The 11,663-nt window shown below is 40.2% G+C and overlaps 1 protein-coding gene across 2 annotated transcripts in view; it reads left to right on the forward strand.

Moving 5' to 3' along the window:
* CCNE2 (cyclin E2) overlaps nucleotides 1–11,663 on the forward strand; it is a 13,395-nt gene continuing 1,732 nt past the window's right edge. The window contains exons 1-10 of one of the 2 annotated variants that reach the window (XM_074815678.1): nucleotides 1–118; nucleotides 212–320; nucleotides 497–556; nucleotides 2,504–2,655; nucleotides 4,747–4,882; nucleotides 7,319–7,465; nucleotides 8,715–8,810; nucleotides 9,559–9,693; nucleotides 10,510–10,621; nucleotides 11,427–11,581. In XM_074815678.1, the coding sequence (XP_074671779.1) occupies nucleotides 105–118; nucleotides 212–320; nucleotides 497–556; nucleotides 2,504–2,655; nucleotides 4,747–4,882; nucleotides 7,319–7,465; nucleotides 8,715–8,810; nucleotides 9,559–9,693; nucleotides 10,510–10,621; nucleotides 11,427–11,581 (1,116 nt within the window). In that variant the 5' untranslated portion in view covers nucleotides 1–104. The remainder of the gene's footprint in view (nucleotides 119–211; nucleotides 321–496; nucleotides 557–2,503; nucleotides 2,656–4,746; nucleotides 4,883–7,318; nucleotides 7,466–8,714; nucleotides 8,811–9,558; nucleotides 9,694–10,509; nucleotides 10,622–11,426; nucleotides 11,582–11,663) is intronic. The other variant, XM_074815687.1, reaches the window with a different exon arrangement.

Raw genomic sequence — 11,663 nt, forward strand, 5'->3', positions numbered from 1 at the left:
CTTATGATGAGAAGTGCGGAACTTGGTCCTAACTTCTTGAAGATATGGTAACTGATCTTATGTTATTCCTTTGATCCAGGTAGAGATCTTACAACCCAAAGAAGATGTCAAGACGCAGGTAAGCTGTTAGCATCGTAATACACCAAGCTTATCTGCATTCATCTAACAACTGCCGCTCTCCTAATATCTAATGTCTTTTTGCTCTTTGCAGTAGCCGTTTGCAAGCTAAGCAGCAGCAGCCGCTGTCATGTCAAGAAGAGTCTCCACAAGAACTGCAAGCACCGGAACATCTCCAGACCAGAAAAAGGAGAACAGCAGAGGTGACCAATTTGGGCAACTTGAAAAGTTTAATAATATTGAAAGTTCTCCAGTGCATTTGGAAGGGAGAATCTTTGTTGAGTTAGAAAGTGGGGCAGGAGTAGTAACAGTTTGCTTTAGCTTTAGAGGTGGGTGTGCTGGTCATTGTCAGTGTTTTGATGTGTGTCTCTTTTCCGAGCAGGAGATTAAGAAAAGAGAAGATGGGAAAATTGCTAAAAAACATCAATATGAGATTAAGGTAATTCAATCCTGAATACTGGTTCAAACTAGGTGAGGGAGTCCATCTGGTTTGTGTTGGTGGGTGTGAAGTTGTGCATTCCACACTAGAAAGTATTGAATAGGGAAAGTTTCTAACTTCAGATATTAAAAACTATGGAAGATCAGCACTTCAGCATCTTTTTATATGTTTTTGCTTTTTTACTCATGGCTTTGTTGCAGATAAAGGGTCCTTCAGTGTCGAAACCACTGCAGAGTAAGGTTAGGTGTAAAAATGAGAATAAAACCAGATATTTCAGAATAATTCCATATGCAGAGCAGGTAAAGCCTAGAGGCAAGTCTAAACAAGATCATTGCACTTGTTTTATCTTAAGGTGTGGTTTAGTTAAGAAGACTTATAACTATGCAGGCCCTCTTTACTTTCATTTAACAGTTCTTTTGATTATTTAAATCGATTTAGGAATCTGTTTTAACTAACATAGGCAGCCCCTAAACCAAGTTGTTTATTTTGAAGTGGATTAGTAAAATAATGTAACTTTCTCTTGCAAACAATCTTGTTTGCAGCTATTCTGTTTGTAAGGCAAAGGAGACTAACAGCTATGGTGAAGCAAAAACCTTTTGATTGTGAAGCTGTCTTTGCAAACTTTGTGTAGGGAAAAATGCTGTGTAACTACATCAGCTGTACTTGGAGTGAAACTGCGTGTCACAACTTACCTTTTCTGAAAGGGGGAAATCCTGCTCCCCTGTCTTTTCTTCCTTAATGCACTCTGTCCCCTGCCTTGCTCCATTTTGGGTTCTTTTTAAATGAAGCAGTACGCAGGTTCAACTTGCTAACTTGGCACTACAAAATAATGTTCTTCCAGGTTAGTGAGTTGAACCAACCCAACAGAGGGTCTGACAAGCATCAAAGCTGACAAAATGAGGAAGGGGTGAGACTTGGGCAGTGATGATCACAGGAGAGAAGGAGGAGCAGAATCTCTGTTTTCTTGTAGCTGTGTGCTGTTAAGATCAATACTGCTGGAATATGTAACTTCACTCTTAGGGTACTTCAGCCTGGCCACAAATAGGTTTAGATATACTAACGAAATCATATGTAGTTTGCCTTGCAAAATGTCTGTATAGGAAAAGTTTCTCTGTTCAGGGGCAGGTGTTGCTGCTATTTGTGAATGGGATCCCCCTCTAACTCCACAGAGCCATAATTAAAGTTTTGTGTCACCATTTTGAAGGCTGTCAGCCATTACAGCATTGCATGTGCTTCATGCATTTGATACCTCCTTACTTGTACTGGTTATGTACAACTAAGTATTAGTGAAACAAGTTACAGAGTTCACTAAAGTAGTCTAGAATTCCTTCTCTGAAGCTTTTTGCATGAATAAATTTGTGCTCTTCACCTTTTGAGTCGTTGCACCCCATATTTGGCATTGGCAAGCTGAGAGATAGTTCACAGCTGCTGCTTGCTCAGTGAGTATCTAGCTCTGGAGCCGAGATGGGTGGCTCCTCTCTGAAGTGCTTAATTGGAAGATAACAAGTTGCTGAATTTCCACTGAGAGACAGTAGAACCTCCACCCTCTCCTTTCTTTTCCCTCTGAGTAGATAAGTAGATAGGACCAGCAACCTAATGTCCTGTGTTTTAAAGCAATGAGTACCTTTGCCTTATGTACTGTAACCGAGTAGCTCGAGCAATGGATAGGTTACTTGTGGGTTCATAAACTAACGACAGTTGTCTTCCTCAAAGCTGAGTTTCCAAAATTTCTCGAATTTGTTTATACATGTTCTGTCTTGACTATGAAAGGCTTTGTTGACATTTAATCTCTTCCTTTGTCTTTCTTGGTGTCAGTACTTGAATTGACGCTGAGGTCCAAAAAGACTAACATACATTACATATATTGTTGTTACTGTAATCTACTTCTTGCCTTCCTTGCTCTCACAGTAAAATCGGCATTTAAAAGATACCTTGTTTATGTTGCAGAGTTGTTGGCCGCCCACAATAACAGGAGGCATCTCACCTTGCATAATTATTGAAACGCCTCACAAGGAATCAGTAACCACTGACTTCTCCAGATTCAAAAAGTACAGGTTCAGAAACGTCTTCATAAATCCATCACCTTTGCCAGAACTCAAGTAAGTTTACCAGATGCAGCAGTTTTTGATATTTTATCAAATATGCTGAACTGCTGCAGTTAAATCTGTTTCTGTATTATGTTTGTATAATAGTGGGCAGTACTCAACCCATACCTCTACTTGTCTCCTCATCCACAAACAATTCGATGTCCAAAAAAATAGACAGAAATTCTGGTGGTTTTTTTTTTTCCCCCGATCTTATGAACGCACCGGACAGATAATTTTTGCCTTTCAGAGCTGTCCTTTTATAACTTAACACTGGAGACTATAAGTGGTTAAGAGGCACATAATAGTTAAACTAAACTTCTTCCAGTGCTATTGGAACTGAGTGACCAAGAAATGCTAAGCAAAGTTTTCTTTAAGAACTCAAAAATGTACAAATATGCAAATAAACCTGTGGCAGTATTGCTGCACAGGTGGCTTGCTAATGCAATGCAGTACGCTTGGTGCAGTCACAGTTCTAGAAAGTTGTCCTTCTGCAGAGGGATAGATTAGCTGATTAAACTGGATTTTTCAATTTCTGAATTTTTTTGCCTGGTGTGTTAGATGAGTACCCTGATTGGTGTTTGTATCAGCCTGATGTTTAATGACAGTTCTTAAATTTACTGCAATGCATTAGGTGAATGAGAAGAGAAGCAGAACATGAAGCATTACTTTAAGAGAACCTTTCTAAATACACCATGTTTGTATTTGTTCTGGCCAAAATTTGATCAGAACATGCTGCATGGTGATGTTTTGCCTCAGTGCAAAACAACAGGTCTGTTACAGTCTCTTTCACTGAGTTTCAAACTCAGCTGCTCTTCTCCCTCAGTATTACTCCCAAGCCTGTAGAACTGTGCTTTAAAGAACAGTATGCTCTTCTCTATACCTAGCAAATCACATTTTTGTATGTGTTGAAAGTTTAGTGCAAAGTAGTTTTTTTTAAATAACAATAATAAAAAAAAGGATGGTGAATTTCATGCACTCCTTTAGCAAGGTGTTGGAAACTGCTGGATCCCAAAGATATGTTCAGATACAGAATTCCATGCAAGGAGTTTAATCCTTGATGTTCACCTGTCAGTAGGTTCACCTCTTTTCAATCTGGTAAAGCTGAGCTCCATCCTTTCTGATTAGCTGAATATGAGGATCATTTACTCTCTCCTGCCTTCTTCATGCTTTTCTAACTGCTGTAGGAAGGTCATAATAGATTTTTCAATGCCTGCCCACTTAAATGGGGAGACTTGTGCATTAAGCAAGCAAGTATCTCTCCAGCTTTTAACTTACAATGTCAGCAGAATGGAACTGATCTGGGGTAGAATTTGTAGGTGATAGCAGTGATCAGGTCTGTTTAATCTCTCTCTCTGCTTCTGCTTGAGGAAAGGTAAATATATAACTCCAAAAATTTCAGTAGGAAATCAGTATTGCATTGATTAACATGCTGTCCCTCTTAGTAACTGTAGGATGAGAAGCACATCTAAAAAAAAATAAAATCAATTCATAATAACTAACTACAAATGAAAAGCAAACCATATTAATGATATAGGCATCTTCTTCCCAAGTAGGCTTGAGTGCTAATAAATTGTAAGTTAGCAATAAACAAGAACTCAGTTTTTCTCACAGTAGCCTGTTTCTGAGTCTTACAGTAGGCTAGAAAGGGAAGGGATGGATGAGTGACTTTTAAGCACCATCTGTAAATGTTTTTCTCAAACTAAACCGGACAACTTTGTGTATGTTTTCTGTTTCTTGGGGAGTGGGGTGGGTGTGTTTTCTTTCTTATGGGAAGGGTTTGGTTTTTATCTTGCTCTCTGGGCAGCCACCTAACTAGGCAAAATAGGAAGCTCTGGCTGTATGTGCCACTTCGGGATACACACGTTCAGTTTTATCTGCTGTTCTATAAAACTGGACTTGCTGATGATTTTGGCAAGCTGTTGTTGTGGTGATGTAAAAAGTTCAAAGTATACCTGCAGTCTTCTAATTACCATAAGGATCTTTTAGCACGTGGAGTTTTTCTTTTTGTTCCTGAATATCTGTAAACAATAAATAATGTTTTTATAATCCTTTCGTAAAGGTGTATATATACTTAACAATGCTTTGTGTAATTTTATTTCGTAGCTGGGGAAATTCCAAAGACGTCTGGCTCAACATCCTGAAGAAGGAGAACAGATACGCTCATTGCAAACATTTCACATCACTACATTCTAGTTTGCAACCTCACATGAGATCGATACTGTTAGACTGGCTCTTAGAGGTGTGTTCTTTTAGTTACTTTGCCATGTGTTATGCCTGTGAAGTAGACAGATAAAAGCACAGCTTTTACATAAAGATCTAATAGCAAAATGTATGGCAATGATAAATGCCAAACTAGTTTGCAACAAAAGGGTTACAATGTACTGCTTTTGATCTTCTTGGTGAGCTGTGTTCAGCAGGAGATGCTGAACCTTGCACACAGGGCAGTGAGCAATAGTACTTAAATTTTGCTCTTTCCACACTACTTCCTGGAAAGGGGAGAAATCTAGTTTTGAGACACTTCTGAAATTGCTATAGACAGATTAATTATGAAGCTTTAATGTTACATCTTAGACTGCATCTAAGCCATGAGACAACTGCATCTGCACTGAGGACTCAAGTTATCATCCTGGCCTTGTCTACATCAAGCACTCTCAGATGTTAGCCCCTGACACTATTTTCTGATGTATTAGTGAATTTTTAATTCTATCCTATGAAGACAGCAGAAGAAAGTAGGGCATTAGTGGCTGACATCTTAAGGTTCTTGATATAGACAGGTTCTTATTTGAAAAGGATTACAGATAAATCATATCCATATTCCAGTCTAATTGCTTTACTTCAGACTATTCCAGTTGTCAAACAAAATGGAAGCTCTCAATCTTGGCAGCCTGTGTGAAGGAGTATTAGTGCTGTAAATAAAGAGCTATGTTATGGAGGCGTTTCCAAGAAATCTTATATAGAGCATACTCAATCACCACTGCCAAAAGCAACATTTGACTCATACAGTCCTTGCCCATCAGCAGAAGGGATCTTGCAGTTTTACCAATTCCGTAACAAGTACTCCAAGGAGCAGATGTTACAGTGGCACTCTTGCTGTCTTGTGGAACAGTGCAAATAGCAGGGGAATTTCAAGGGAAAGGAAAGGTTTGGTTTGTTTTTTTAAGAAACACAGTCTGAATATAAAAACTATTCCAGTTGTGTACTTTACTACTTCCTCTAATGTGTAATTTACATACCACCATTAAATTGTTTTGTTGCCTTTTTTTGAAAAATCTTGAACTCTTAGGAAATCATCCAATTTCCAAACAAAAATGTCAACAAGGGCCTTGTTGTCCAGCTCAGTGCTTCTATATGCCACGATGGATTAAAATCCCAGCAATGTAGAGAGTTCTCCAGTAGCTCCTAACATTGTCTTCTGAAACATCATAACTGAGATGCTATTTAACATGGCCAAGCATTATTATGTTCGGGCAATACACTTCTGTAGAAACTGTGCTGGTTTTGTCTGTACATGTTTAGTTCTGGATCGTGTTTGGAGCAGTAGTTAATCATATCAGAGTAGCACATGAATTGGCAAATATTAGATCAGGTCTAAAAGAATGAGATCTGGTGTTACTGCCAACCAGTTGCATTTTTGATGGTCAGGAACGGTTTTTAATTCGCAAGTGGGCTTTCAATCTTATTTTAGGAAATAGCTAGTAGTAGTGAGATTTTATTCTGACTTTGTATCCAGTGAAGCAGGGCAGGAAGCTTGGACTTGGGATTTATTTCTTGGGTATTCTTTCCTGTTGACAGTATGTAGATTATAAGTAATTTATAGATATCTAACTAGTTTCTGGTTGTGGAAGGGATACAGAGTTGCAGATAAACTGGAGTTGTGGTAGACCCACCCAAATTCATTTAGAAATTAGAGGAAAAAGTAGGCCCCTGCATAAGATCTGCAGTCCTGGGCAGTCTCCTTTCCTTTTTTTTGTTGAACTGGCATTTGAACCACTTTGATACAATGCAAGTATTAAAAGTTCTCCCTGCCAGGGAAACCCGCAACTGTATGGAGCAGATGGCCGTTCTTGTGGTTTTGTTCCTGCTTATCCAGGCTGTCGGTGTGCCTGAGGGGCTGCAGGCAGCGCTCCTGGCTTGCCAGCAGAGCCCCCTCGAGCAGGAGCTTCCAGGCTTATTTGCTGTAGAGGCAAAGACTTCAAGTTTTTTAGTGGTTCTGCCCTGGGACAGACCTAGTAGGAATACAGGGAGGATCTGCTCAGTGACTTCAACTTCAGGTTTGAGCCCAGAGTATTCTTAATTGAGTAAACTAGCAGGGTTTTTTGGCTGGTTTGTTGTGTGGGGTTTTTTTTTTTTTTTTCTCCCCTCAACGAGGCTGCCTTCTTTCAGTGGAAATTTGTTTGTACTCATTTTTAGGAAAACTGGATGCTATTTAGATTGGAAAAAGTGTGCTTTGGAAGTATGTTAGTGCATCATAGGTAATCCATGCTTAGGTGGGAGCATGGGAAATACTTTTTCCAGTCCCATACTAACAACTACATCCTAATACATCTAGGTATGTGATTGTGTGTGCAAAAGATAAAATTGTGCCTACTGTGGTTTAATGTTAAAGCATGAATACGCCAGTGAGTGTATGTAGTTTTATAACAAAAATCTGAATTTTTTTTTTTTCCTGCTGTAGGTATGTGAGGTGTATGCACTCCACAGGGAAACCTTTTACTTAGCTCAAGACTTTTTTGATAGATTCATGTTGACACAGAAGAACATTAACAAGAGCATGCTTCAGCTCATAGGAATTACCTCATTATTCATTGCCTCCAAACTTGAGGTAAGAAGCTCTGTTACAGGGAGGAGGATATTAAGTTTGGAATAACTAAAAAGACAGCAATAATATATTTATTACTTCTGTCTGAATCTTTTGAATTTGGTGGTGTACATACAACACTGAAGGTCAGAAGGGAAATTTTTTTTCTCTTCCTTCAGTTGTGCATGTGTCAATCTCTTGGAGTGTAGTCTTTGTCCTCTTTCCTTAGCAGCAGGGAAGGAGACCACGTAAACTTGAAAGGTATGCAGATGTGCTAGGAGCAGTTTTGTTTTGTTTTGTCTTTCTCCAAATATACAGGGGTTGGCAGACAGTCTCAGGAATGGATGTGGGACTTGAACAAAACCCAGCTGAAGTCTCACACTGCCTGCACATCATGCTGATATCCCTATAAATCTGTTTAGTGGAGTTTTTCTTTGAAAGTGCAGTGATGGTGATACATTACATTGTGCACTACATCTGTGAGCCAAGAGCGTATTTTTGTATAGTGCATAGCAGGCTAGGCTGAGAGGAAAATTTGGGATATTAAGTTTTTATACTTGGAAACCTCCCGATCTAGTTGTTCCTAAAGCTGAGGGAGTGCGCTGCGCGCAGTTGTCTATCCAAAGGAAGTGCATGGGGTATCAGACTGTGGAGCCAGCTGGCAGAAAAGCAGTTCTGCTGGCAAGTTCTCTGTTCCCAACACACCTAGCTATATGTGGGCCCAACTGGCATGACTGGGTTGGCAGATTTCTTTGACCATCTCTGCACCATGGATTTTGCCAGCTACAGTGGCTGTGGGATTTTCTCTCACCTTTTTCTAGTTTGTTTTTTTTTTTCTTTTTTCAATCTATGTGACTACATCAGCACTGACATTGCATGCAACTTGTATCAGCAAGCCATTTCTAACGCAGCAGTGTCCTGTATAAGAAGTAGAATGGCTTATGTTTTTACATCAAATGGAAGGGCTGAGTAGAAAGTGGTATAAATGAAAGGGTGTTTTGATTGCTTGGTCAGCATTTATTTCCCCAAAAGCTACAAGAGTTGCAATAAATCTACTGTGTTTTACAACAGATAACACATAACCTACTTGTTTTTAGTTTCTCCTCATCCTGTAAGTTTCAAGTCACTTTGTATAATGAGAAAAACACTGTTCTGGTCTAAGGAATGTTAATATTTCAATATGGACTGAAAAGTATTTGCCAGTATCCTCTCAAGCTTTCTTAGAACTGCAAGGAACTCTAATCTTCATTTTTCTCCCCCCCTCCCTTTAAAGGAAATCTACGCTCCTAAAATACAGGAATTTGCTTATGTCACTGATGGTGCTTGCAGCGAAGATGATATTGTAAGAATGGAACTTATTATGTTAAAGGTAATAACTTTGCTGTGTTTGTAAGTGCTGGCTGAAAGACTGTCCAGCTGAGCCTTGTATTTTAATGTCACTTACTTGCTTAGAGGAGAAACATGTTTAGTATGTCTCTGTTTCTGCAAAACAATGAACTTTCACTGTACGTGCAGTGCACCTCTGAAGGCCCTGGCTGGGGTGAAATTCCGGTCTGTTAGAAAAGGACAGGTTTCTCATGCTCGTAGGAAAGTAAAGGCTCTTAACAGGTACAGCCAGGCACGGGGCAGACAAGCAGTCTGTTGCTGTAACGTACTGGCTTGCTGGGGTCCTCTGCTGCCCAGGAACAGGGGCCTCTAGGAGAGCCAGGGGAAGAACTGACACTACTCAGTGCTCCTTGTGTTGGAGAGGATCCATCTTTACCATCACAGAGCTCCTTATACATTTATTCTTCCTTAATAGAGCTGAGCTGCAGGTCCCTGAAGGCCTGGGGAAATACTCTGATTTCCCAGCTTCTGAATGGGGAAGATACATAAGGTCCAGCTGCACAGGAACAGGGGTACATGTTTGTGCTGGTGGTAATACAGCCTGTTCAGGAAGTAGCGAGAAAGCAATCTAAAATGAATCTTTGTACTTGAAATTGTACGTATTCTTTAGTGTCTTCTGAGGATCTGTGCAGTAAGCTGAGCAAACTGGGAAGGGGAGGTATGGGAAGAGGGATCAGAGCATGAAACTATCCTTGCGAGGTTTAAGGCGCTTGACTGTTTAATATTTGCAGGCTTTAAAATGGGAACTCTGTCCAGTGACGATCGTCTCTTGGCTGAACCTCTATCTTCAAGTGGATGCTCTGAAGGATGTTCCCAAAGTGCTGCTACCTCAGTATTCTCAGGAAAAATTCATTCAGATAGCACAGGTAGGCAGTAAACTGTATCAGAAAATGTTCTTTTTGGAGTGATTGCAAACACAACTGAACATTGCACCCAAAAAGCCATTACAGAATGCTTGTTTCACCTCACCTGTTGCTTTGTTAAGGAGTGTGCAAGTTTGACTCCGCTTAGAGAACTTCATACTCAGTTTTGAGGACAAGCACCCATGTGTTTCTTGTCTTCTGCTCTCACATATTTTAAGACTTTTCTGCACACTGGAAGAATTAAAATCCATCTTGTTTTTTTAATCACTGTGCACTACAGCATTCTGTAAACAGTGGCAACAGCTCTGAGAGAAGGGTGGGTAATTTAAGATGCTCTGAACTGTTTTTACCTGTATTGTCTGTAACAGCATTTCTGTGTAGTTGCCTAGAAGGCAGTCTGAGGAGTGCTTTGATTATTTTGAAACTGCCGTGGTTCAACTTTTATGGGTATCTGTTGTGTCCTGCCTCAGACAGGCTTACTGAAGAGTAGACTGGTCTAAGTCACTGAGCTGCTAGGTTTTTATTTAAGAAAATACTTTCCTGGAGCTCTGCGAAGAGTTTAAAGGCGTACTTAAATCTGTGCAAGCTAAGTGTCTTGCATGTAAAAGTGCAAATTGGTTTGCATCATAACTCTGAGACACCCATTTCACCTGCAATTGGTGGCAAAAATAAATTAAGACACATGCAATTGATGCTACAAAGCTCAGCCGTGTTACCATGTTACAGAGGCTGTAGGAGGACTGCTGTACGCGTAGCAGTTTGAGGCAAGATTATACTAAAGTATCATCTTGTTAAAATTTGTAACTCTTACTTCCTCAGCTCTTAGACCTGTGTATCCTAGATGTGAATTCTTTGGACTTCCAGTATAGAACACTAGCTGCTGCAGCGCTCTGCCACTATACCTCAATCGAAGTAGTTAAGAAAGCTTCAGGTAAGAAGCCTTTGTACACCTTGATCTTGTTAGGCAGGGAATCCTGGAAGCTTTTGCATGCCTGAGGCTGCTAAGAGTGTACTGGTTTAATGGCTGCCAAAGAGCAAAAGCTATGTGGACACTAATAATTTGTTCTGTGCATTTGGTATTTTTCCCCTAATTTCACTTCCTTCCTACACTATTTCATGTTACAAAGACTCAGAAAAGGAGGAAACACTTTCAAAAGCATAGTCTTTGCTAAGGAAATGAAGCAGATTTATCTTTTTTGCTTTTGGGCTAATACTGCTCTATGACTTCCAGTTGTTTTGGGGATTGTTAGCTGCACATTATTTGGCTACTTTTTCTCCGAAAATGTAGTTATCACAGTCATCCTTGTCTGTCAGCAGCATTCAGTTAACCTTTGTGCTAATTCCTCCCAGCCTGTCCCTTAAAGTGGGGAAAAAAAAATATCACCTAAGCTCAGCACTTCTGTGTTGCCTGAGGTACCATAAAGAGAATAGCCTATGTTTTTATAATGTGACCCAAAATCTTGTGTTCAAGCTGAAAGAGTCACTTCAGCCTCCCCTGGTAAGCAACAGGAACGCTGGTGGCCAGAGCGCTCCTCTGCTCAGGAGGCCTGTGCTCCCCCCTCAGCCACAGCGCCTTTAAGTAACAACCACAAGGAAACGCTGGGAGTTTCTGGGAGGATGTTTCTGAATTGTTATCTGCAGTATTATTTATTGTTGCCTTTAAATTTATGACCATACTGGAACACTGTACAACTCCTCCATGATTTCTAAATACATTACTGTGTTCCACCCTCTAGGCTTAGACTGGGACAGCATTTCAGAGTGTGTAGAATGGATGGTTCCCTTTGTGAGCGTGGCAAAAAAAGTCCCTGTGAAGCTGAAGAACTTTAAGAAGGTTGCAGCAGAAGATCGACACAATATCCAAACACACACGAATTACTTGGACATGCTGGTAGGTGGTTTGTGGATTTGCAGTTCAGGCATTACACACCCCTTCTCCCGAGGCAGCCAAGGGTGGCCAGACACCACCTGAT

The sequence above is a fragment of the Strix aluco genome, chromosome 1, assembly GCF_031877795.1.
Source record: "Strix aluco isolate bStrAlu1 chromosome 1, bStrAlu1.hap1, whole genome shotgun sequence".
Taxonomy (NCBI): Eukaryota; Metazoa; Chordata; class Aves; order Strigiformes; family Strigidae; genus Strix; species Strix aluco.